The 27,347-nt window shown below is 36.4% G+C and overlaps 1 protein-coding gene across 1 annotated transcript in view; it reads left to right on the top strand.

Annotated features, from left to right (window-relative positions):
- PTAR1 (protein prenyltransferase alpha subunit repeat containing 1) overlaps positions 1-27,347 on the top strand; it is a 43,161-nt gene that overhangs the window by 194 nt on the left and 15,620 nt on the right. Inside the window, exons 2-3 of the mRNA XM_060102272.1 lie at positions 9,901-10,070; positions 19,627-19,693. Of these exons, the coding sequence (XP_059958255.1) occupies positions 9,901-10,070; positions 19,627-19,693 (237 nt within the window). The remainder of the gene's footprint in view (positions 1-9,900; positions 10,071-19,626; positions 19,694-27,347) is intronic.

Below are 27,347 nucleotides of genomic sequence, written 5' to 3'. Positions count from 1 at the left end.
CGCCGGCGGTGCCCCCGCCTCCGCCGCCTCCGGGGGTCGTCGGGGGCGGGAGGGGGCGGGGCCAAGCCTAGAGCCGACCTCGGACTGCAGGTCTTGACCCGCGCGGTGCTCACAAGAGCCGACAGAGCCGGGTCGGGGCCCGACAGTTGTTGGCCGCCGCGGGGCCAGCTTTCCGCTACCGGAACAAGCTCTCGGGCGAGTCCTTTGAAGTGACCTCGGAAAATCAAAACGTTGCGACTTTGTTTGGTTCTCCTCCCTCCCACCCCTTTCCTAGGAGTTCACGAAACTCGAAAGACTTCACCCGTGTGTCCACGTCCCACATCCGTTTAAGGTACACGGTGTGGGTCTGTATGTGCTTTGTTAACACAACTCTTTTGAGGTTCATCTCGGACCTTGGTAAGAAGGGGTTACTGATCATCTTATTCTCCATGGGCCAAAATCCCCTCAGTTTACTAGCCGAAGGTAGCTTGAGGCTGCTTTTGACTTTCGCCTCACCTGTCCCCAAATTGTAGAGGAACTTCGATGAAACATTTTGTTTTGAAGGTGAACAGGGCATTCTCAAGAGAGTAGCTTCTGTAGGCACAGGTTGGGTCTGGTGGGAAGCAGATGAAACCTTGACACTTTTTAGCATTAGCTGATTCATAGTAACAGGGAGCATATTAACTCTTTTTTTATTCAAACGCTGCTGCCCTCTTTAAGTAGGACACCACAGAACTGACACATGTATCTTTCCCTCCTTCCTTTCCATTTTACTTGGAGTACTCCGGGAAGATCCGGTAAGAGACTGTATTCTCTCTGATACTTCTGCTTTTATGTAACGAAAAAGAAGCTATTAAAGGAGAGATATATCTACACATTGTACAAAAGAGTAAGGAAGAAGCAAGAGTGTAGCTAGTTTCCTATCCTTCCTCCCTTCATCCCTCCTCCCCTCAAGAGAAAGAAACATGGAATCCAGTTTTACATTGTTTTCACTTTACCTAATTGCTTATGGAGTTTTTTATTTAAATATTTTATTCTTTAAACTGGAACGCATGAATTATTCTTTTTAAGCATTCTAACTCCTTAAGCTTTTCCGCTGAAAAGAGGTGCCAGACCTTCATCTAAATGAAGTGTTCTTTTCCCTCAGGGTGATGCCCTCAGATGTCTTGCTCCCTCGTGGCACACAGTTGGAGACCTGCAACTGTGCCTCATTAAAAACAAGACACTGCTGGCCTCAAAACACACCTGCCACCTCGTTGACAGCGTCCACTTCCTTTCCCCTTGTGACTGCTGCCTTTTTCAGAATGAGAGTGTTTGGAATGATTTCCTGGCAGTAACCATAGTGGGCACTGGGCCTTCTAAAGAATGCTTTGATGCCTTGTTGTATATCAGTCTTTCAGTCCCCTTTTGAGAATGAGAGCTTTAGTGCAAATAAGAGACATTCTCAAAAAAAAAAAAAAAGTTGGACAAATGAAATGACTATTTTCTCATCATTTGAGGTTATTTTTCTTAAAGAAACTGAGGAGGTTAGAAAGAAGTCTAATAAGTACAGTAATCATCTTAGTTTGCCTTCTTTGAAGTAGACTAGAAAAGCATCAGTATTTCATATTTGAAAAAACTTGAGTTTGAGTGTTCATTGGCCTGGCAGGTTGACACAGTGCAGTTTGGAACACATCCCAATTCTTTTGGATCATATTTATTGAAACTCATAAAGGACTTTAATGCCCCCCCCATCGCATTTTTTATGAGATCTCATCAATGTGCTCTCTGCCAGTGCATAACTTATAATTATTAATAAACATTTGGGTCATTTAGTACTTTTTAAAGTTTGAAATAATTTGGGCATTTGAAATAATATGAAATAATGATATAGATCTGAAAATTTTAAATAACTTAACTCATTGTTTAATATTAATCTTCAGCTATATTTTAGTACATATTCCCTACAGTAACAATATCTCCAGTAATACTATAATGAGTCTTTAAAAATGTCTTATAATTTGGACTTTTCAAAATTGCTCATACTTCCTCCCCTCATCTAACCCTTTTACTTCCAAAATATATATGCTCTATTTCTAGTTAAAAGAAAAAGGCATCATTTACCTTCAAAGTTAGTACCTAATTACACTTTTCAGTATTATAAAAGAAAGTTTTTTATTCTTTACTTTTTGTTTTCCTCTTTTCTACAAATACAAGATAGATCATAATTTTATTAGCCAACATCTACTACAGTAAATATATTGACTTTGTCTCTGGAAATTTCTAGCCAGTAGGAGTTGAAGATATAATGGGTGAAATGTGGATTTTGTTACTGGTGGGTATGGATAGGTTACCCTTTCTCAGCCTGTTTCTTCTTTCTCTTTTATTTTTAAATTTTATTTATTTATTTATTTTTGACTGCGTTGGGTCTTCATTGCTGTGCGCAGGCTTTCTCTAGTTGTGGTGAGCGGAGGCTATTCTTCGTTGCAGTGCGCGGGCTTCTCATTGCGGTGGCTTCTCTTGTTGCGGAGCATGGGCTCTAGAGGCTGATGAAAACATAGGAAAATCATCTCACACAGTGTCTTGCACTTAGTTGCCACTAGGTAAATAGTAGACTTAACCTGAATCCCTGTGTTCCTTAGGAAATATATTGGCCAACTGAATGATGAATGTGAAGCACTTTATAAACTGAAAAATGCCATGCAAATGTTGTTTGTGCGGTTGACTCCTAGAGAATACTTTGGAAAAATAACTGAAGGCTTGACCCAGCGACAGGTATTAGCTTAATGTACAGACGCTGTGCTAGTGTGGAGGACAGCTGTTTACAGTGTAATTAGGGTCAGGTCAAAGTTCTCTTATCCAGAAAGTTATTATTTTTTATTACTCTGTAATATTTATTGAACTCTCACTGTTTATGTAGCTACCATCTTCACAGTATGGAATAGAAAGAAGTATAAAATACAGTTCTTGTACTCAAGGCCCTCAGAAATATCTGTGATGTTGGAAATGTTCTTTATCTGTCCTGTCCAAATGGTAACCACTAGCCATATATAGCTGTTGAGTGCTTGAAATGTGGCTAGTGCGAAAGAAGATCTAAATTTGAAGTTTCATTTAATTTTAATTGATTTACACATAATGGACACATATGCCTGGTGACCACTGTATTGCACAGTGCAGGTCTAGATGGAGACCTAAGACTTGTATGTATGAACAGTGCATTTACCCTGCAAAGCAGTTTATAATAAGGGCTGGACTAGCAGTATGGTAAGCAAGTCGTACGTGAGTCTATTAGTTAAAAGGGAAGCTGGGTATGTCTGGGCTAGTGCTCTTAGGGGAGGTGGGGTTTTGAGTGGCACTTTGAAGACAAGGTAGGATTTACAGTCTTGGAGACCTCTACAAGAAGCAGTGAATAGACTAAAAGTAACAAAATGTGATTGAAAAAATAAAGTAGGGACAGATTATGGAAGTCCTTGACTATCTGACTTAATTTCATTCATTCCATTGGTGCATTCAGCAAAAGAATGTTTCTATTTGATAGATACAGTGCTGGTCTCTAGGTATATGGGGCTAGGATTGGGGTATAGATTGACGAACACATCACACTTGGTCCCTGCCCAGTGGAACTTTAAACAAATCAACACACAAATTATGAAAAGAGCCCCAAAGGATAAGAAAGATAGTTTGAAAGAATAATAACAGAGAGGACTAATTTAGGATGGAAGGTCAAGATAGTTTTCCTGAGGAAATAGCAATTAAACTGAGACATGAGGCTTGGATAAGAGTTGGCTCAGGGAAAATATACTTCTTAGGCAGTGGGTAGGCCCCAGTGAGAACTTTTGAGTAAGGCAGTAGTAATGAAAGGCAGTTTCAGATCGTCTGCAAGTTGAACTGAAGAATAGGAAAGCATAGAATCTTAATTGACTTCTTACACTTGATTTTTATCTATTTGTTTGAACAATAGTATACTTGTAAAAGTTTGGGTTTGCAGTCTCACAGTCCTGGGTTTGAACCTTGGCTTGTTATTTACTAGCTGAGTAGTGTCAGACAAGACTCTTTCCTCATCTATAAAATGGAATTAAAATTCCTACTTTATAAGATTAATGTGTGGAATAAATGAAATAGTGTATGTAAAACCTAAAACAGAGCATTGCATATAATAAACACTCAGTAAACAATAGTAATTTGTGCATCTGTTTTCTAAATAGGGTCAGTAATATAATTTCAATGATAGTTAGTAATCTTTAGAATTGAGAAAGCTTATGAGGTCTCTGAAATATCTTAATCACCAGTAAAGTTTTAGTTAACAATATGCAAGGGTCAGTTCTTTTAGATACTTTTCTAACTTTTTGGTCATTCTGGAAAGAATTCCAGTTTGAAGGAAAAAAAATAACTATTAGATTAAAAAGATTTGTACCATTTGCTGAATCTCGGGCTGTTTTCTCTTTAGTCACTCCACATTACAGGGTTCAGTTTTAATATTTGGGGACCATCCTTACCTCCCCGACAGGAAGCTGGTCAATATTACTTTTGTAAATAAGTGGACCTACTCCAGTTAGACTGATGTTTCTGAAAAGTACAGACGAGAGAAGCTGTCTAAACATGAGGAACAAGGTCAGTATCAGTGGTGTATGAACCTTGAACTTCATCTGGAAGTTAGTGGATCCCCATTGTGAAGTGAACCGCTAAGGGAGATATACCATGCTGTGGATGATCTTTTTAAGTAAATATGTAGTTTCATTCCATGTTGCTATTCCTTTGGAGCAGCCTTCGAAGGTAACCTAAAAAGTGAGCACTGTGGTTTCTCGTTGAAAAGATTGGAACTTGATCGCTGTCCCAAATTTTCATGTTTGTAAAAATCCCATGACCTTGTTAATGCAGATATTTACTTGAGTATCCTGGTTAAGCACCAGGAATCTAAATTGCCAGAAACCTAAAAATAAAAAAGAATGGAATGTGGTGGTAGTGAAAGTCAGAAATTTCTCTTATGAGACTATTTCATAAAGAAATAACTGGAGATGTATTTGATGTTTACAGCACATTCATTGCAACCATGAACGATACAAAAATTATATAAGAAAATGTTTAATGTGAATTGTTAAATTAAAAAAAAAAAAGAATTATAGGGGCTTCCCTGGCAGTCCAGTGGTTAAGATTCCATGCTTCTACCACAGGGGGCACGGGTTCCATCCCTGGTCGGGAAACTAAGATCCTGCATGCCATGGGGCACAGCCAAATAAATAAATAAATAAAAATTTAAAAAGGATTATAGAAGAGTATGTCCAATATAATCCCACTTCTGTAAACTACTTAGAAAAAAAGGATGCATACCCAACATTAGTGGTGGTAGAGGGATGACAAATGACTTTTAGTTTTTTTCCCCTGAATTTTCCAACTTTGAGTATGAAATTAGAATTTAAATAGCCAGAAATCATGCTAGAACTCTAAAAGGAGTTAATCTAAAGCCTGCTTGCTTTCACTGATGTCTTTATTTTCACTAGTGTCAAGGGTTTTGGGCTAAATAGTAGGAGATCCAGATTTTGAATTAAGCCACTAGCACTATGACCTTGAGTAATCACCTTAACCTCAGTGGATCTCAGTTCCCTCATCTGACAAAATGAGAGACTGGAGGAATGAAGTCCCTTCCAATTTCAAAATGATTCTGGAATTCTGTTCTAAATTGTCTGAAAAAAAGTGGACTATGACCTAAGGGACTAGGCATAGGAGAAATCTGTCAAACACACTGTTATTTGGAATCTTACTGACCTACCTTTATGAAGTACATGTTATATTTTTAGGAAGCAGCAAAACACTGTATCTTAGGGTCAAATAACTTGACAAAGGCTTAACTTTCTTTGCTTTAGCTTCCCATTATCTGTTAACCAAGGAACTTTTCTGGTTGACCTCAGGCTCTTAACTGAATTAATGGTAATATACTTCATCTCTGCCTGGTAGCTTTGTAGCTTACCACAGTCTTTACATTGTATTATTTGCTTTTCATAACTGGCAGGGAAGGCATTGTTATTTCTGTATTTCAGATGAGGATACTGATGGCAAGTGCCTAGTCAAATTCACATTGATCAGTGGTAGAACAGAGACTAACTAGAACCCTGGACCTTAGAAGTTTGAGTGCTTTTGTCTCTACATCCTCCTACCTCTCTTTTAATGTTTCCTTTTTTTTCATAGTGCTTCATATTCCCTGATATGACCATTTTCATTCTCTTTACATGGGAATAGCTTTTGGGTTTCTCAGTCATAAAATTTGAAAGCTGGATGAGACCTAGCAGCCCATTTCCCTTATTTAGAGATGTAATGTAATTCCTCTGTTTTACAAATGAAGAAATTGAGGTCTACAGAGGCCAAGTGGCAGGAGATAGAGATATTGATACATATATAGAGAGATATATCTATATCATATTGACAAAGCTAGGATTTGGACCCACTGCATTAGAAGGAAATCAGAGGTAATGTTCTTTTGGAGAGTCAAGAAGTGATATTCTTTGAAAACTATTTGAATATTATCACTGAAGTGCACTGATAATCAGTGTTCCAGTAGCAGTTATTGAGCACCTGCTATATCCAAGGCATTCTTGTTTTGTAAAATTATTTCTTGGAAAGATAATAGCCAACTAAAGCAGTGTGTTTTTATTTGTGCAGATGGTTCTGTACTTTCATTTAGGTAGAAGATTATTAGTTGGGCATTTTATGTGTGGTGTAAATAGTGAGCAAGGCAGGTTTTTACATTGCGAATTTAAGTAAAAAGTCCTCCCCCCGCAAATGGACTATACTCAGAAGCTAGGATTCTTTTATTCTTGTTACTCTAACATTCATATTGTTGACTTTTGCAGTTCTTTGTAGTGTTGTAGGTGGTTGTTAGATCTCAGAAAACAGACTTTCTTGAAATAATTACAGAGTTTATTATTTTTTAACTATAATTCTAGTTTTCTTAAAATATTGTTTACATAGTAGTACCTGAACACCAGAAAATACCAGCAATTCAGACATGTATTTAGTCAGTTATAGATCTAGATGTGGCTTGTTGTCCTAATAGTGTGTTAAATTAGATTAGAATTCATATCACCAAATACAAAAATATATTTTGAAATACTGGACATTGGCCTCAGATGCTCTCTCAGCATCGCCCCCATTCTTCCTAAGAACTTCATTTATATTACTAGAGTGGCAAAGTGTTAACATTTTATTTTAGATATTGACACAACTCCCCAGCAAAACCATCAGCTTTGTGTAGTCTGGAACCACCTTGTTTTATTCATTTTTGCATTTTCAGAACCTAACACAGTATCCCATTCATTGTAGTACTCAGGAAATGTTTAGATAGTGCTGGCATGGTGTACCAAAACGCCCCTGAGTCAACTGAGTCAGTTGTTGGGACAAAAAGCCTTAGGTCCCAAAGTATACTTGGGAGTTAGATCAGCTCAAAAGAACGGTTAGTGACTTGCAACCCCTAGAATACCCTCTTTTATTGATATATCCCTGTGTCACTAATGAAGTGATCAGGAGAAAGTAGGTTACTTCTGAGCTATCCAGTTTAGAGTTTCCAGGATGGATTTTATTTTAGTTCCACAGCCTCCCACCAGTTTGTGATGGTGGCCTAACAGATAAAGAGTGCTTTTCTTATAACCTGTAATTGAACAGTTTTCCTCTTTGCATTTGTCAGCCAGCATACTGTCTTGGCAGGGGAATTCAAGGGCATAATAGATGCTGTCACACACACAAGCTCTGAAAACCAGTTCTTTATTCCGTTTTTAAAAAACACATTAAAAAAAATCTGCTTAGACGCTCTAAAAATATTTATGTCAGCTGCTCTTGTTAAAAGGTTTCTTGTAAGTTCATTAATTAATGGAAGAACATACTATTTGAGAAAGGATGTTTCACATAGACAAGACTGTAAATTCTTTATAATTGAAAAGAATGAGTGCAGGTTTTACAAAAATATTTTTGTGCTTGCTGGTTCATTTACTGTGTAAGTCAACTGCCCTATGTATTGTTTATTAAATCTCTGCCTGTAAATTTTCTTTTTTTTTTAAATTGGAGTATAATTGCTTTACAATGTTGTGTTAGTTTCTGCTGTACAACGAAGTGGATCAGCTGTATGTGTACATATATCCCCTCCCTCTTGGACCTCCCTCCCACCCCACCCCCATCCCACCCATCGAGGTCATCAGAGAGCACCGAGCTGAGCTCCCTGTGCTATACAGCTGGTTCCCACTAGCTATTTGTTGTACACATGGTAGCGTATATTTGTCAATCCTAATCTCCCAATTCATCCCACCCTTCCCTTCCCCCACTGTGTCCATATGTCCATTCTCTACGTCTGCATTTCTATTCCTGCCCTGCAAATAGATTCATCTGTACCCTTTTTCTAGATTCCACATATATGCATTAATATATGATATTTGTTTTTCTCTTTTTGACTTACTTCACTCTGTATGACAGACTCTAGGTCCATCCACATCTCTACAAATGACCTAATTTTATTCTTTTTTATGGCTGAGTAATATTCCTTGTATATATGTACCACATTGTCTTTATCCATTCATCTGTCAGTGGACATTTAGGTTGCTTCCATGTCCTGGCTATTGTAAACAGTGCTGCAGTGAACATTGTGGTACATGTATCTTTTTGAATTGCAGTTTTCTCAGGATATATGCCTAGTAGTGGGATTGCTGGGTCATATGGTAGTTCTATTTTTTGCCTGTAATGTAAATTTTCAACTTAAGTTGAGGTGGATTAAGGGATATAGAAGCCACCACAGATGAAAATGGTCAAATCCTGAAATGTATTTTGTGTTTTAACAATATTTACATATTAGCATGTTTTTTATTTTAGAAATATATAAAGAATTATAAAAAAGAAAAGAAAATATGGCCCATAGTCTCACTGATAATATAATTTTATTAATAATCTGGTCTACATATATTTATTAGCAGGCAAACATAAATAGATTTTTGACATTTTTAAAAATCATAAATAATATGTACGAGTAACTAGAAAATTTAAACTGTATAAAAATAAATCCTGTCCCCAAAAGGTTCTTGGTATCCTTTCAAGAAATTTTTTAGTGCATCTATATATCTTTTTAAAAGATTATACAGGGACTTCCCTGGTGGTCCAGTGGTTAAGAATCTGCCTTCCAATGCAGGGGACACGGGTTTCATCCCTGGTGGGGGAACTAAGATCCCACATGCTGTGGGGCAACTAAACAACTAAATCCATGTGCTCTAGAGCCCACACACCACAACTAGAGAGAAGCCCACAACTAAGAGCCCACACACCGCAATGAAGACCCAGAATAGCCAAAAAAAAAAGAAAAGAAAAAGAAAAAGACTAGGACTTTGCCCTTAAAAAAAAAAAAAAGAGAGATTATACAAAGGGCTTTGTGCTGTACACTGTGTTTGGCATTTTGCTTTTTTTGTTTTATGTATCTTGGCACCCTTTCCATATCAGCATATGCAGATTTACCTCATTATTTTTTTTTCAGCTCTGTCACATGGATGAACCACATTTATTTTACCAGTCTTATATTGTTTGATACACATTCAGAGTATTTCCAGATTGTTGCACTGTTGCCATGAATATCCAATGAATTCATATATTTTGGCACAGGATAATTTCTGAACAGTAGAATCACTGGGTCAAAGGGTATATGTACTTAAAAAATTGACAGACATTTTCAAATTTCTATTCAAAGATTAGACCAGTTTTCATTCCTGTAACAGCGAGTACAGCCTACTAATTTTTCCATACTCTTGTCAGTATTATCAAACTTTTAAAAGATTATTATTTCTACCAATCCAGTGGTGAGCTAAATATTTTTAAGAAAGGGAAATATGTACAGTTTTTTTAATATTCTGTAGGATATGAAAATTTTTGAAAAGGCTAGTATTCTTATCTTTAATTCTTTTTTATGTTTTACATATTAAGAGATGAAATTGGCCTGATCCCATGTCCTGAAGCTAGGTATAATCGGAGTCCCATAGTCCTGGTTGAAAACAAACTTGGCGTGGAGAGCTGGTGTGTCAAGTTCCTTTTACCGTATGTCCACAACAAACTCCTTTTGTACAGAACAAGAAAGCAATGGCTGAACAAAGATGGTAAGTATGGAGTCTATCCTCTTTCTTTGACTTTTAGAAGCAGCATGAAATATAGTGGGAAGAACCCTCTCTGATGTTGCCATTCCTGGATTCTAGTTCTGGCTTTTTCATTCACTGCCTGGGCAGGCGTTTAACATCTCTGTCAACTGAGGAGCTTGGACTCATCACTCGTTTTCTAATTTTGCATCCATGATGATTCTGTGGAAGGTGCCTCAAGCAGGGTGCCAGGCCCTCTACTGCAAACAGATATTCTGATTTTTTTTTTTAATGTATTGGGGTCATTTGTAAGATATTTGAAGAAAGCATCTTATGGCTAAAAACAGTTTGAAAATCTGTGAAGTGGACTCTAGTCCCTGCAAGCTCTGATTCTCTGGTTTCTAATCCTTTAGTACGTTATGAGCAATAGCACTAATTTAATAGCAGTCCAAATGAGATAACCAAGGTGTGATGGTGGTAGTTATACTGTGAACCAGGTCAGTGGTTTATGATGGTGCTGTTGTACTTTGACTCCCAAGTAAGCTCTGGCCCACTCTGTTCGGTTCCTATGCTGAAATGAGCAAAAGAAAACCATCCTATTTCTTCATTTTTCTGCTTCTCTGAGGTAGTTCTTTGCTGCATCAGACAATCCCTATTCATCCCACTTGGTGTCTTTTCCTTTTTTTTCCCCTGTATGTGATGTTAAGCCTCCATGTACACAAATTCAGTTTACTTTTTAGGTAAACGTAAGATCTGAGTTCTCACTTTTTTGGAGAGTGCTCATCCAAGACCATATTCTTGACTGTTTCTGTAAAGCTCCTTCCCCTTCCCGCATACAACAGTACCTTCAAAAATGCTCAGTATATCTGGTAGCTAATTTTGAATAAGAACTTTGTTTCTTAGAGAATTTTAATTATAAGTTCAGTAGCCATTACCGAGGGCCTACTCCTACCTGAAGCTGTTCTAAGTACTGTGGGGGATAAAAAGATGAATAATACCTGTTTCCTTTACTCAGGAAGCTTACAGTTGAGTGAGAAACAATCTCTTCATGGAGAATAGTGTTGCCAAAGGTGACATACCAATTTCCTTGTGTTCCTCTTGCCATTGTCCTTAATATACTGTCATAATAGGTTAATAGCACTTTTCCCTGTTTAGACCAGTAGAAAAGGTAATCTGATTTGAAGATTTAATGTGAAATAGTTTCTATTTTCTGTTTCACTCAATTAGTCCACTGATATATATATTTCTTAATTATAAGGCTGTGTCTAAGTTTATGGCATAACTTAAGTTTGTGGCCGAAACTTAAAGGCATAAGTTTAGGCATAAACTTAAAGTTAAGGGCATTTATCTGTTGTTAGACCCTCTTTCATTCTCCATTCCATTACCCTATAGTAGTTTTCATCAACATTAAGGTACAAAGTAGCACCATGTGAATCCATCAAGTTATTTTTTTGCCTAACAGAGCTATATTGTGTATGTTCTGGCACACAGAAATGTATGATTGAGCCAATACATAACTAACTCTACAGGGGGAGACAAATGATGCTCTTGTAGAGAAGAAACAGTATGAATTTGAAAGTGTCAAAGGCTGTCTTTTCAGATCATTAGCTTTTGCCCATTCATGTATGCTAGCCCAACCCGCCTTCTTCCTGTAGTCTTCCAAGTTCTTCTCTCCATTTCCCTGTTTCTTGTCTTTCTAGGCAGTGCACTGTAGGCTTTGCTAAATCTCCGCATCATGCAGTTTTATCTTGATAGACCCAGGAGAACCCAGGCAGAAGATCAAATGGTTAAGCTCACTCACATGAATTGCTGACATCTAAGGTTTGAATTCTGATGCAACTGTGCATGTGTACAGAAGCAACTTGATTTTATCTTAACCTATATCTTCATGGAAGTAGTTTTCAATTTCACTTTTTGGGGGCAGCGACAGTATAGTTCAATGCGGTGTCATATATTACTCAAGTTGTATATTGTATTATTGGTAAAAATATGGGAGTGAGTTTCTGATTTGATAAAAAAAGATACCTGAAAATGCAGACTGACTAACATAAGAGTGTTCTGCTAAACTTGTGAACTGAAGAACACAGTGGTGAATTTTGCTAAGGAAATAAAGTTAAAAGTATTAGGAAAAAGCAGTTATTTCATGAAAATGCTATACTTTTAAAATTGTTCTTGTAGAAAATATACATATAAGAGCCAAGTGAAGAAAGCTGGCAGTTTAAGAACAATTTCAGAAATGCCAGTGTCTTTGTGATAGATCATGCCAAAATCCTAGGCATTCCCTTAAGAATGTATTCTGTAACTGCAGGTGACCTTTATTCTGGGGATATATATTTTTTCTTTTTAACCAAACTGAATTCATGCTCTCATTAGTGTGCTGACTTCCTTAGATGTTTGAAAATCATCTGTATTAGTCAGGGTTCTCCACAGCAACAACCAATAGAGATTTTATGTATATATATACATAAAATGAGATTCATTATGATGAATTGGCTCCCATGATTATGGAGGCTGAGAAGTCCCACAATCTGCTTTCTGCAAGCTGGGGACCCAGAAAAGCCAGTGATTTAATTCAGTTTGAGTCTGAAGGATTGAGAAGCAGGGGAGCCAGTGGTTTAAATCTCAGTCTGAAAGCTGGAGAAGATAAGATGAGGTGTCCCAACTCAAGCAGACAGAGGAAGCAAAAAAGGAGTAAATTCTCCTGTTTTCCTCCTTTTGTTCTATTCAGGTCCTCAACAGATTGATGTTCACCCACACTGGGGAGGGCAGTCTACTGAGTCTGCAGATTCACATGTTAATCTCATCTGAAAACACCCTCACTAATACACTCAGAAATCATGTTTAGTAATGTTTAATCTGTGCACCCTGTAGCCAGTCAAGTTTAACCATAGTTTAACCAAAAGTAACCATCACAGCCTCCCTGTTTAAATTACTGAGAGAGAAACTAATATTTTTTAAAAGTGTGCTGCAGTAATAGCCATATTTGGTTTGGGAGAGGGGTGATACTGTAATTCTGATTTATGAAAAATCCATGGCAGAAACAAAAAGCAAGAGAGAAGTCCATAGCACTGGAGTCCTGACTGAGCAGTGCTCTGTCCCACACTCTATGTCCAAGTCAGCGCTTCCATCTTTTTGTTGTTGTTGTTCTTCCCTCTTTCTCACAATGCTTGCTCTCAGTCCATCACTGAGCTCTCTCTTATCTCTTCACTTCTTATTTTCTCATCTGGACAAATATTACCTCATAGTTGGTCTACCCTATTTTCGGCCTCTCTTCTGTAATCCATGTCCGTCATGCCACTAGTCAGTCGTTTCAAACAACAATTCTTAGAAACACAGTTTGAAATATGCTTTTCTGATATTTGTATCCTCTTGTTTCATGATGCCTAGAGGGACAAGGTAGAGTCATTATCCTTGACATGGTATTCAAGGGCCTTCACGATCTGTCCCCAGCCTGCATTACCAGCTTTTTCCTCCACTTTTTTTTTTTTTTTGCGGTACGCGGGCCTCTCACTCTTGCGGCCTCTCCCGTTGCGGAGCACAGGCTCCGGACGCACAGGCTCAGCGGCCATGGCTCACGGGCCCAGCTGCTCCGCGGCATGTGGGATCTTCCCGGACCGGGGCACGAACCCACGTCCCCTGCATCGGCAGGCGGACTCTCAACCACTGCGCCACCAGGGAAGCCCTCCTCTACTTTTATATTCAGCATCAGAGGTTGTAGACTCTCAGCCCCCAGGCTGAAGCCAGCCCACAGGTTTATTTCGGTTGGCTTGTATAATGTTTTTAAAATTGTTTTTAAAACAACTTTGTTGTTGGATAAACATTTCAAATCAGGATGAACTTCTAAAATTAGGATGGAAATATGGATTTCTGCCTTCACTTGAAAAATCAGAAGCCTTGGATGCATCCGTTTCTGCGCAGCAGCAATTGGCTGAGGATCATAGCCTTTGCTTTTCTTGACTAGGCAAGCAGCCTATTCCAGTTGACTGCAACCTCCTCATGTCCTTCACACACTGAGGCAGTGTCATTTGCTACTTACCAGGTTTGCTTTGCCTCTTTTTTGCCATTTATTTGAACCCTGGAAGCATTTGAGTTTGCAGCTGTTTGATGTGCATTCCAGCCACAACAAACACTGTTCCATTCTTGGACTTTGCTGTGTACTACTGCCTTAATTCCATGCCTTTGCTGAGTTCAGGTTCAGGTCTAATGTTGTCATTATTGTTGTGTTTGCCAACACACACACATGTGAAGCCTCTTGACTGCTCCAGGAAGCAACAATTACTCCTTTGCACTCTGGTGGGAGTCCTTATTCATACTGCATACATAGTAGAACTTACCACACTTTATTGTAGTTGATTATTTAAACAACATTTATCCCAGCTAGGTTGTGGGCTTGTTAGAAAGAGGGGTTATAGCTTGTCTTTATTTACTCAGCACTCTTATGTGTTCAATAGACATTTGTCAAATAAGTAACAAGAGTTTGGTAAGCAAGAAGGTTTTAGCTTAGTCTGGCTATTGATTCAGTGACTGTATTCTGTAATAAACAGGACCTTTCTGATATTTACCACTAGCCTCACCTCAAGCCTCTCTTGTGGTAACCTGAATGTATTTTAGAGGAAGAGATTAATTAATCCAAGTTGACCTTGGATTTATTTTTAGATGCATGAAAACATATCTCTGTTAGAGACAGTTGTCAAACCCAGTGTCCAGTACCAGGTGACTGCTCACCTTGGGCCATTTCTAGAATGCATTGAAGCCAAGAAAGCATATTGATCTTTCTCTGACTTTTCTGTAACATCCTTAAATGTTCTCTTTGTTACAGCTGAAATTTAGGTACTTTTTTTCCTGTGTATAATGTGCCCTGATTCATTTTCTCCTTGTGATGTGATGATGAGCTAGTCATATATTGGAGTGTGTGTAACAAAGGAATGGTTATTTGCTGGTATATGTTCTGGTGTTTGGAGAGAGATCTGTTTAATTTCAAGAGACTGTAGGGATATCAATAGCTCACATCTTGGTAAAACTACAAAGAAATGGTATATAGTTGATGAGATGGAGAGAGTGAAATAGTCAACTGTTGATTATACATGTTTATCTTTAGATCTTTGGTTCAACACTCACTTGAAGACAGCAAAGTAATTATAGACAGTGTGCTAGGTTGGAAAGAGCATCTTCTTTGCAAGAAAAACAGAGCTGGATTTAGACTCAATTTATCAGCACACTGAAGTCATTTAGCAGTGATTTTAGGCAAATTACTTAACCTTTTCCTAGTTCCACACCAAAAGAAGAGAATTCTCACAGGTCTCAGAGGGTTGTTGTGAGGATCACATGAATTAGTGTATGTAAAGCACCCAGCACAGAGACTGGCATGTCATTGACTCTCAAGAAACACTAGTTTCCTTTCTCTCATTAACCAGAGCCAGTGAGGAAGAAGAGCAGAAAAAAATATATAATTCAGTAAGGATTCTTTAATTATGTCCAATATTTATAACCTAGTTACTTCTCCTTCATTGGCCCTTTTCCATTTCTGATATTCTACTTCACCCCCACCTCTTGGATCTGACTGGAATGCTTCTTAAAGGAGGTCCCATCTGAACTTAAGGCCTGAATCAGGAAGAGTTAGCAGTTTATCAAAGAGGAAGGGGGAAGGGCATGTGAGTGTATGTGTTACTAGGCATTACTGGTGGTTGGCCAAGGCTGTTGATAAGTTTTAAGTGTGTTTAGAGAATAAGTATGTTTAGAGAACAGGGAGGGTTTGAGAAGGATCCCTCCACTCAGCAGTCGCTGCTCAGCCAGCTCAAGAGATTCTTTTCCTCCATCTGGTGGCATCCAATCCCAGTATCACTTATAACTGGGCTAGGAGATACAGGCTTTGTAACAGGAGTTATCACTGAGTGCTTGCTGTGTGTCAGGTATTGTCCTAACAATTCATGGGTGTGAATCATTTAATACACCCATGAGGTAGTACTATTATTAGCTCAGTTTTACGTATGAGGAGGACACTAAGGCACAGAAAGATTGGTATGCCTCGGAACTTCCCAGTCAGTAGTAGAGCTGGGCTCTGAACCCAACAGCTGCTGTTGCCTTGCTAGGGGGAGACCCTCCAGTAAAAGAAGTGCTCTTCACACATCCACAAAATGAAAAGTGGGGGCTTAGGTATTTTCTATGTTAGTTTTTGCCTTGTGCTGCTATACAGAAGTATCTTGTGGAGGATGAACTCCTCTTCATTTATGGGTGGAGAAGGAGAGTTGCATTAGAAGTACAAACAAATAGCAACTATGATTGGTCAAATACACATTTTTTTTTTACTGCAGAAAGGGAGAGTCCAAGAAACTAAATACCAGTTTATCTCATTATCTGGAAAGTGTAATGGATTTTGAAAAATTGTGGACTTAAAAAAAAAATTCCAGAGGCCTTACCATCATGCACAAACATTTTCATACAGCCACTTAATAACCAAGTGGTTTTTTTGTTATTGTTTATTACACAAGTTTAGAAATTTAGACAGCTTTGCAATAAGAACAACTGCCTCATTTTTTTGACTTCTTTGATTAATTGATGTTGAGAATATTCATTTCTTGATAAGTAGTAATGGTGTTTAGTTGAACAAGTATTTATTGAGTCAAGCTGTGTGTCAAACAGCTATGGAGAAATGGGATGAATTTCATTGCTTACAACACTAAGGTTGATGTTATGATCCCCATTTCATAGATAAGGAAACTGAAGTTCAAAGACATTAAGTTATGTAGGCAGTAAGTGGAGAAGTTGAGATTTGAACCCAGGCAGAATGGCTTTAAGGCCTGTGCTCTTACCACTTCTCTGTGATGTGGGCAGACTTGGAATTTCTTTTGGGCAGAGGCCATATTTTTTTCATCTTTGATGAATGAATGGCTAATTTGAAGGTGTATTAGAGAGGACCTGCATCCAAAAAATATACAATCTCATCAAGAGGATAATATTTATATAAGTTCAGTAACAAAGTAAGATATACACAGAACATAGAGATGAAAGATTGCTTTCAACCATGTAGGTCAGGAAGGCCTTTATAGAGAAAGATGCTTTTTTTTTTTTCTTTTAAATTCAGGGATAGGAGGACATTTCTGGCAGAGAGAATAGGAAGCAGGTAAATCTGAGTTATAGCCAGAGAAGAAAAGGTAGGCAGATGGGCAGTATGTTTAGGGAATGGGGGGTGTTTGGTTCAGGTGGAATGTAGCACATGAAGGGAAAGTAATGGAAAGCCAGGCTGACAAGGACATTGGGACCAGATTCTGTTTTCCAGGTACATTTCTCCAGCACCCTCAGCTTTAGTCACTCTCAGGATACCCATAATCTTTTGAGAGCATACTGTGTGTGAAGTTCCCTGCCTCTTACCTTTGCTCATACTTTTTTCCACAGTCTGTAGTGCCCTTTACTGTCTTACTCATTTATAGTCTTCCCTGGGTACTCCAGTAAGAATTAATTGCAGCTGCTTTGGTGGTCCCCAAAATGTGGTATATGTTTCTACTTCACAGTTATTTTAGTTTGCCTTATAATTGTTTACATATTCTTTCCAACTAAAGGTTAACCTTTTAGAAGGCAAGATCAGGTCTTGCATTTCTCATAATATCCATTCTCTCAGTCCTGTGGGCCCAGTTTAATCTCTGCACATAGTCAGTACTTGGTATATTTTGGAATTAAAGGAATAATGGTATAGAAAATTGTATTTAATTTCCCTGGTAAATGTTAAATTAGTGCCAAAAACTACTAAAAGTAAAAGAAGGAAGAGGTTTATTAGATTGTTCTTTATAGACATATTGACATTATATAATATATACATTGATACTATATAGTATGTTTGTAATACAGACATTTCATGATGCTTGTAATGAGGAGGATAAAGTTCAAAAATAAATGTGTGCTAATCCTACCTTTTGTTGCTTATTTATCAAATGTTATAATATATTCAGTAGTAATGAAATCATAGGCTCACAATAAATGTTAATCTCTTATTGAGATGGTTGAGAATTGAATAATTGATTTTCATGTTCACTAAAATATTTTAAGATGACTATAGGGATGCACTTATGTGTATTTACTCTTCGATTTTTAAAAATTTATCTTTTACTTAAACAGGGAGTGCCCCGATTATTTATTGTAGACAGACATTTCAACTGCAGTATAATTGAGTTATTAAAAGCAGTCAGACGCTGTCATTGCACATACTAATTAGGTGACTCTGGGCAAATTCCTTAAACTCTCTAGATGTCCATTTCCAAATATCTTGGATTATGATTGTGAGAGTACAATGAAATAATGTAAATAAAATAATAATGTGCCTGATACATAATAGTGCTAAATAATTATAACAGTTTTTATTATTTTATTTACTTAGCATTTAATATGAGTTTGGTAGAGGTTACTATAATTTAGTATTATGCCCTAGCCTGATCATCTTAATCCTAAAATTCTTTTTTTCAGTTTTAATAAAATGAAGACGATATGTCTAAATATTACTGACTTTGTTTTATTAAATATAGGCTTATGGAGCTTATTCAAGACCATGATAGATACATAGCTAATGAATATGAACAGACAATACAATGAAAATAGAAAATAGTAAACAAAATCAAAAATGTTTGTATTAATAATTGTAATTAAAGATGTAAATTAAAACAGAAACAAAGTACAATTTTTTTATCTGCCACATTCATTTTCAAAAATATACTTACATAGGTCAAAGTTACCGGGACCTAAGTACACTCACATTACTCTTGGCTATGTAAATAGATACAGTCCATTTGGAGAACAATTTGGAAGTGTTTAGTAGGAGCCATACTGATATTTGTATTGTTTGACATAGTAGTTCTACTCCTGGAAAGATATCCAAAGAAAATAATCTATGAGACAAAACGTATGCTTAAAAATGTTTGTAGTAGTATTATCCATAACAGTAAAAACAAAACAGGAAACAGCCTAAAGAATAAGATAAATGATAATATATTAAACTGAAGGATTGTTATGCAGTTGTTAAAAATGCATACTGTAGCAATACAGGAGAATGCATATGTAATAATGTTGAGTGAAAAACATAGAACACAATTGTGCATATATCATTGCTATAACTGTAAAAATGTGTGTAAGAAATAATCTTTGCAGGGGAATGTAAATGAATTGTTAACTAAGTTGGATTATATGTGATTTTCTTTTTGAAAATTTGCACGTAGTCAATTCTTGAAATATTTGTGAAATTAAATGAATAGTGGTAGAGAAATTGTGTTTCTTTTTTTGTGCCAAAAACTACTAAAAGAATGAATAGGTTAGTTTGATTATTCTTTATAGACATATTGTAAAGTGGTTTCAGTGTCAACTTTTAAAAAGTTATACTTATCATAAGTAGAAGAAAATCTTCATGTCTTTGTGTCTGAGGATAATCTTTGTGTCTCTGACAGCTTAGAACAAAGTTATCATTAAAATTACTATGACATGAGATATAAGTATAATGTGATATATATATATATATATAAAATAAAGAGGACCTTAAAAGAAAGAGAAGCCACACCTTCAAGGGTAGGACTGTTTTTAATATGACTTCTCTTTATTTTAGAATTGATAGATGTCACATGCACCCTGCTACTTCTAAACCCAGACTTTACCACTGCGTGGAACGTGAGGTACGTCATTCTCATCAGTGATAAAATGAAATGGCCCAAATTTCTGAAGACATATAAGCCCCATGAATTGTTAGCTTTTTGAAAAGTGAAATATAAATCACATATTCATGGCATCTTAAACTTATTTCTTCTTTATAATATCTCCATGACAATTCTGATATACACTTTGCCCCTTTTTGCATGTTTATGTCTGTTCTCCCTAACCTTCTTGCCTGAAATATAAATTTTCATGTTGAATTACAGTATACCATTTGATACATGCTTTTATCTTCCTTCTTTTTTTAGGGGGGTAGAAGGAATCAGCATAATTGGTTGTATTGTAAAGTGTTGGTTAGTATATTTGAGAAGCACTGCAGTGCAGTAGAAAGTGTAAAAGTGAGCATTCAAGATCACAAACTGTTAGTTTAGTCACATTGTGACCTCTGTGGGCAAATCATTTGAAGTCTCTGGCACTCAGTATTTTGGAGAAGGACCACATATTATTAGTATCTTAAGTTCTTTAATTCTGATTGTTGTCTCTTTAAACACAGAATACTTTATAGAAATATTAAAATTCAAACCAGGTTCATTTCTTAAAATTTTCATTTAAACAGTATGTATGGTTTTTAAAACTTGGTGGTTCTTTAGACTAACAAATTTTCCTGGAGGAAAGCAGGATACAAATTGTAGATAAATAAAAGTGAAGTCCTGTTGAACATTGTGAATTCATTTAAAATTTCCTATAGGAAAGAGCCATAAATTATAGCTCTTTATCTTTAAAGATGACTTAAACAATACTTTAATTTTCTGTGAATTTTAATTCCACATTAGTGTTTTATAATACACACTGAATTTTACATTTGTAGCTAGTTTTATTAAATTTAGGTAACCTCTATTATTTTTTTTAATTGTCTTTTGACTGATAATGATCAGATATTTAGAGTGAAGAGTGAGAAAGGATAGAATGAGATAGAAGGCCTTAAAAATTTACAAATTTTAGAATTCTGATTTTCTTTCATGGAAAGCTCCACAGTGGTTAGGGAGTAGACTAATGTTTATGAGTGGCTACTCTATTCCAGGGACCATACTACAACTTTATATGTTATTTAACCCAAACAATACTTGACAACATTTGTTCATTCATTCATCAAATATTTATTGATTAACTGTATACTCTATGCTAGGTCCTAGGCACTGGGAATAGAACCATGAGCAAAACAAACAAAAATCTCTGTCCTTGTGGAACTTTTATTCTAGCAGAGGAAGAAAAGCAAAAAGGACATTAATAAGTGAAATATATGGTAGATCAAGTGTTGGTTAATCCCATGGAGAAAAAGTGGGAAAGGAAGGTAGGGAAGACGAGTAAGAGAATGGAAGGAATGGTATTGCAGTTTTAATAGGCTACATTTGAGCAAAGACTGCCATGAAGCCAGGGATCAATCTCTGTCAGTTTTGGGCTAAGAACATTGCAAGTAGAGAGAACAGCAAGTGGAAAAGCCCTCAGGCATGACTGAAGTGTTCCTGGTTATTCTGGAACAGCAAGGAAGCCAGGGTAGCTGGAGTAGCATGAATGAGGGAGAGAGTAACAGGAGATGAGGCCAGAGAGTGATGGGCCAGATCTCACTGGGCTTTGTAGATCTTCATAAGCTGCTGTAGAAATTTTGACTTTTACTTGGGGTGAGACTAGAAAGTCATTGAAGGTTTTCAAGGTTAGGAGGGACAATATCTTATGTTTTAAAACTCTGGTTCCTGTGTGGAAAGTAGACTGTAGGAGTGCAGGGAGTGGTTAGGAAGTTAAGAAGTGGTTGCCGTAGTTTAGGTGAGTGATGATGGTGACTGAGGTAGATAAAGCTCAGCACTAGAAGTGGTGTGAAGCAGGTAAGATTCTCACTGTATTTTATAAACTATGTAAGCTTTGAGTGTATTTAATAAACTGATTTTAAAGACACAGATGATAAATTGGATGTGAGAGAATGAAGAAGGTCAAGATTGACTCTGGTTTTTGGCCTGAGCAACTGAAAGGTGGAAGTTGCTATTTACTGAAATGGGGATGTCTGGAAGAGGAACATATTTAAGTGCATGAGGGGGCAGGTGCTGGTTGGAAGTCAAGAGTTCAGTTTGGGACATGTTAGGTTTGTGTCCAAGCAGTTGTGTATGAATCTAAAGTTCAGGCGAGAGTTCTAGGCCAGATATAATTTGGGAATCACTGGAAAGTGTATGCTATTTAAAGCCATGAGACTGTTTGAGATATCCAAAGTAGTGGGTATAGATATTAGAAGAGAACCAGTCCAAAGACTAAGCACTGGGACACTACAGGTTTCTAGAGCTGCACAGTTCAATATAGTAGCCACTAGCCACAAGTGGCTATTGAGCCCTTGAGATATGACTAGTCTCCGTTGAGATGTGCTGTAAGTGTAAACTACACATCAGATTTTGAAGACTAAGTACCCCCCAAAGTAAAATATTTTTCTTATTAGTAATTTTTATATTGATTACATGTTGAAATTATATTTTGGGTATATTAATTAAATACAATATATTACTTTGTACTTGTTTTTAATGTAGCTGTTAGAAAATTTTAAATTACATATATGGCTCACATGTATGACTCACATTATATTTCTATTGGATAGCGCTGTTCTAGAGTTTGTGAGATGAGGAAGAATCAACAAAGGAGACTTTTAGGAAGGTACTATAAACGTAAAACTGAGCGCTTTCTTAAGGGTAGAGACCATGTCTCTTTTTTTTTTCCCTTGTTTCCTAGCCTCTAACACTTTAGTGCCTGGTATACAATAGATACTCAGTTTGCAGACTGGGCACTGAAAATAATTAAATTCAGTGAAAAAGAAATGAGTGTAATAGAGAAGTGGGAGTACCATTTTTATTTATGTTCACAGATTCCTCATCATTACAGAGGAATTTAAAATCCTCCCACAAAAAAAAATTCTTACTACCATAATGTATATACACAAACACATATAATTCATTGTATATTCTATACGGCAGTTTAGTGGTGAAGAGAGAACCTAGTTCTTAAGATATATGGATCTTAGTCCTGTTTCATCAATTAACTAGCAGTTGACTTGGACAAGACCTTTAACTTCTCGGGAGTTTTAGTTTCCATATCTGTGAAATAAAATATCTGAATTAGGGCTTCCCTGGTGGCGCAGTGGTTGAGAGTCCGCCTGCCGATGCAGGGGACACGGGTTCGTGCTCCGGTCCGGGAAGACCCCACATGCTGCGGAGCGGCTGGGCCCGTGAGCCATGGCTGCTGAGCCTGTGCGTCTGGAGCCTGTGCTCCACAATGGGAGAGGCCACAACAGTGAGAGGCCTGCGTACTGCAAAAAAAAAAAAAAAAAAAAAAAAAGATCTGAATTAGGTGATTTTTTTTTTTTTTTAATGATTCTGTTGAAACTGTGTTTTGATTGTGTGTGGTTTGGTCTTATGAAGGGAAATTGCTCCATAAATCTGACTTCAGTGATGTTAATAGCAGTTAATCTTGAGGCTATTCTAGTAAGATGATTTAGTAAGTTTTGTGCTAGATGAGTAGAAAGGAAATCTTGATTTTTAAGAAACCCATTGTAGATATGTGTTCTAGTAAATTTTAATTTGTATTGGTAAGATTGACATAAAAAGACATAGAATCATGAGTACATTTTGAGCAAAAACCAAACAACTTTGGAAATAAACTGATCTAATGCTGTAAGTTCTCACAAATCAAATACTCAACATTTTATATTTAATTGTTGGTACATTTCTTCTGCAGTAACTTTGGGAATCGTTGAATGATCTTTGGCTGTATTTTATAAACTGCTAAAAGATGTTGTAACATATCAGTAGTTCACTTTATAGGTGTCACAGTCTTAGGAAGAAAAACAAGTGCAAGAATAAGTTTTTGAGCTGATCTGTGATTATAGTATGTGATGCATATAGTTAAAAGACCCAGCTGGTTCTAGAAAAAAAATGACTGGTACATTTTTTTTTTTTGCTTTGAATTTGCTTTGAAAATTGGTGAATTAATTGATGAAAGAGGTTGACTTCATAATAATGTCCTATTTTTCCCTCAGTCTATGAACACAGAGTAAGCAAAACATCTTTGAGCAGCTAGAAGAGCTGACACCAAGCTCCAATGATTCATATTCTTTACTCAAAGTAAAGATTGATTTAAATTTAATTGGTAACTTTACTTTATGCAGATTTGATGTTTGGTTCAGACACTTTGAGCTTGGAGACCTTGAGCAGGTTACTGAATCTCTCCCAGCTTTTGTTTCCTCATCTGTAAAACCGAGGTAACATTGGGTTGTACCATATAAAATTGGTTTTTTTGTAAATCAGAAATGATTAAATCCAAACTTTCAGATCCTGGTTTCTAACACCATTCTCTAATAAAAGGAACTGGGCTTTTTGGAGAAATGGCTGATTCTAGGACCAGGCTGGGAAATACACCAAATGAGCCTGGAACATCTTTGAGAGACAGAAAGGAAGTGCTTCCATTCACCAAAGCCGGAACAGTTTGAACAATAAAATAACATAGTATTGGATTATACCCCAAAGTAGAAAATGGATATCCATAAGTCCATACTGATAAAAGAAATGCTCAAATAAACAAACAAATAAGAGACAATAGACAACTCTCCCATACAGAAGAATTCCAAATAATTTATCTAGGTAACTCCCCTCAAAGAGATGGAGCATATATCTTCACTCCTTAAAGTGTAACCTTTTTCCAAAAAGTACAGTGGAGGAATCTAGCGTATACTGCCTAAGCCAGGTATTCAAGGTCAACGTCAACAGTGACAAGTCATGCTGATATTATGTACCCATGATATATGATGAAAATGGCACTTTACCTCTGTGGTCCCCTCAAAACCGATAACTGTAGTCTAATCATGAGAAAAATATCATACAAAATACCCAATCAGTACTCTCAAAACTGTCAAGGCCATCAAAAACAAGGTATATCTAAGGGACTGAGAGGAGCCTACAGAGATATAACAACCAAATATAATGTGATATCCTGGTGGGACCCTGATATACAAAAAGGACATTTGGTAAAAACGAAGCGATTCTGAATAAAGTATGGACTTCCAATACTAATCTATCAATGCTTCATCAGTTGTGACAAATGTACCATAATAATATAAGATGTTAATAATAAGAGAAACTGGGTACAGGCCATACAGAAATTCTCTGTACTATTCTTAAGAACTTTTCTGTAAATTTAAAACAATTCTAAAATAAAAGGTTTATTTTAAAAAAACAACAAAAAATTGAATATTGGCAGTTATATTATTTAACATAATACAGGATCTTTGTGAGAAATGAAGTAGAAAATATATGTAATTCACTTAACACACTGCCTGATTCAGGAGAAGTGTTCAATAAATGGTAGTTTTTATGAGGATGACTTTTATTATTATCATTATTGTTATTTCACACAAAATAACTGAAGATTAAGGGGTGAAAAAACGGTGGCATATGTTTATTCAGTATTTACTATATGCCAAGTACTGAGGCTAACCAGTTGAGATTTAGCCATGGACATGATACACACGGCCCCCGGTCTCCTACAAATTTTGGATAGAGTGACAGCAGAGAGAAGCCATAGTTTGAGATGGTAGAGAAGACATTAAAACTTTATAATAAGATAAACTTTGCAGAAATATAAAAGCACAGGAACTCATAAAGAGAAAGAAAACACACTACTTAACCTTAGTAGTAGTACTAAGTACTATGTAGTAGTAGCCTGGAGGCTCCTGTGGGTGTGTTTTAACCAACACTAGCTGATTTTCATAGTGATGAACTACAGTCTTCAAGGGAAAGTAATGAGGTTTTTCATATACTGTTTAATTAGTAAGTGAAATGTGTAGCAAAAATTTTAAAGGAGTAACTTTTATTGTTTGAAAAATCTGCTATGTGAGAAACCTCATTCCTTTTTATCATTCTACTTTTTATTATTTCTTAAAACTGCTTTAGTCTCCTCCCTTCTCCCACATTTAAAAAAAAGTCAGGCCTCACATAATTTAATCCTATAACAAGGTTGCATGTGTAGCATAGCACTGTTTCTTACCACCCTGCTCTCTATCCCAAATGACACAGATGCCTTGTCCTTTCCTAATTAGTTTTTTCCATATTTATTTGATGACCCTCACTTCATGCCTTCTTCATCTGTTAGCAATGGACCATCTAAGGCTTTTAGGATGAATATAGAAGCCCAACTTTATTCAGTATGCCAGAAAATAAAGTCACCTCAAATTTAAGACAACACTCCATTTCCTCAATAACAGTCCCCCCCAAAAAAGAGTTTTTTAGGCTAATATCAATATGTAAACCTTAAGGTAAGTACATGAAATAAGCAAATTTCTTCTTAGGATATTTAATTTTTCAATTTAGTTACCTTTAAAATAACATGTTACCTGAAATATTTTAATTTATAAATTCTTCATCTTGCTCTCACATTTCATTAGACAGTTCAAACTCCTCACATGGCTTATTGACATCAGTGACTTGGTCATCACGGGAACTATTTTTTGAGTTATCTAGCACAGTTTTCCAGAGCACGTCGTGTTTACTTACATTTTAGTTGTTTCAGATACAGCACTTTCCAAATCCATGTGTGACTGGAAGTTTTATCTCAGATGAGATTCCTACTTGAATATATTAAAGCAGGTGGTTTTTTGTTGGATCTCTAGGTTATATGATAGCCATAACTTAACCACTTACCATATTTCTTTTTCAAGTGATCTTTTAAAAACTTGCTTTATAATGGTCCAACGCCTACAATGTTCAGTCCTTCCCCAGGAATGTTTATTAAATTGATAGTAAAATTTTGCTACCTTTTTTAATGATTCTATCAGACGATCTTTTTAAGCATCCATATATACCATTGATTGAGGTTGTTTCAGACTAAGATATCTTCACAAATATGACTTTGTTGTTCAAAATAAAGAGATTAAGAGATGGCTCTTATTTAAGAAACTTTGTAAAGATTCAGTTGTAAGGTAACTTCCTCTTTTCTGAAGAAAATCTTATTTCCCCTTATATATAGACATATATGGGAATATAGGTAGGCAGTTGTAAATAAGGAGAGGTTTTAAATTTAGTAAATGAAAATTTGGCTTAATACAATAAGTTCTCTACAGTAGTGGTTTTTAAACTCTAGTGTGCCCTGGAGGGCTTGTTAAAACACATTGCTTTGCCTCGCTGGAGTTTTTGATTCAGTGGGTCTGGGGTGAGACTTAAGAATCTATATTTCTCACAAGTTCCAAATGATGATGATGTTGCAGTTAGGGACTCTACTTTGAGGAACAAGTGCTCTACAAAGTAGTTTAAATTACATAGAGCGATATTTTGCCTTCTTTTACACTACAAGTATCCTGACTTATTGTATGAACAAACGTTACTGATTTTGGAAGAGAAGGGATCTAGAACTGCAGAAATAACTGGCTGTTGCATTAAAATATTCTTTTAATGACACAGATTTCCTGCACATTGAAAGAAAAATAATCAATAAATCATTTTTTAAAGCAGCCATAAACCTTGGCATTACTTCAGATTATTTTACAGAGTGAAGTTACTGATCTGAAATAAAATTGATTGTAAAATGCAAGTACTAATTATCACTATATAGTATTTTCATTAAAAAGGAATTTATTTTCCTTATCAAATAAAATTT

The sequence above is a fragment of the Mesoplodon densirostris genome, chromosome 6, assembly GCF_025265405.1.
Source record: "Mesoplodon densirostris isolate mMesDen1 chromosome 6, mMesDen1 primary haplotype, whole genome shotgun sequence".
NCBI lineage: Eukaryota > Metazoa > Chordata > Mammalia > Artiodactyla > Ziphiidae > Mesoplodon > Mesoplodon densirostris.
This window is presented reverse-complemented; position numbering and strand designations above follow the sequence as displayed.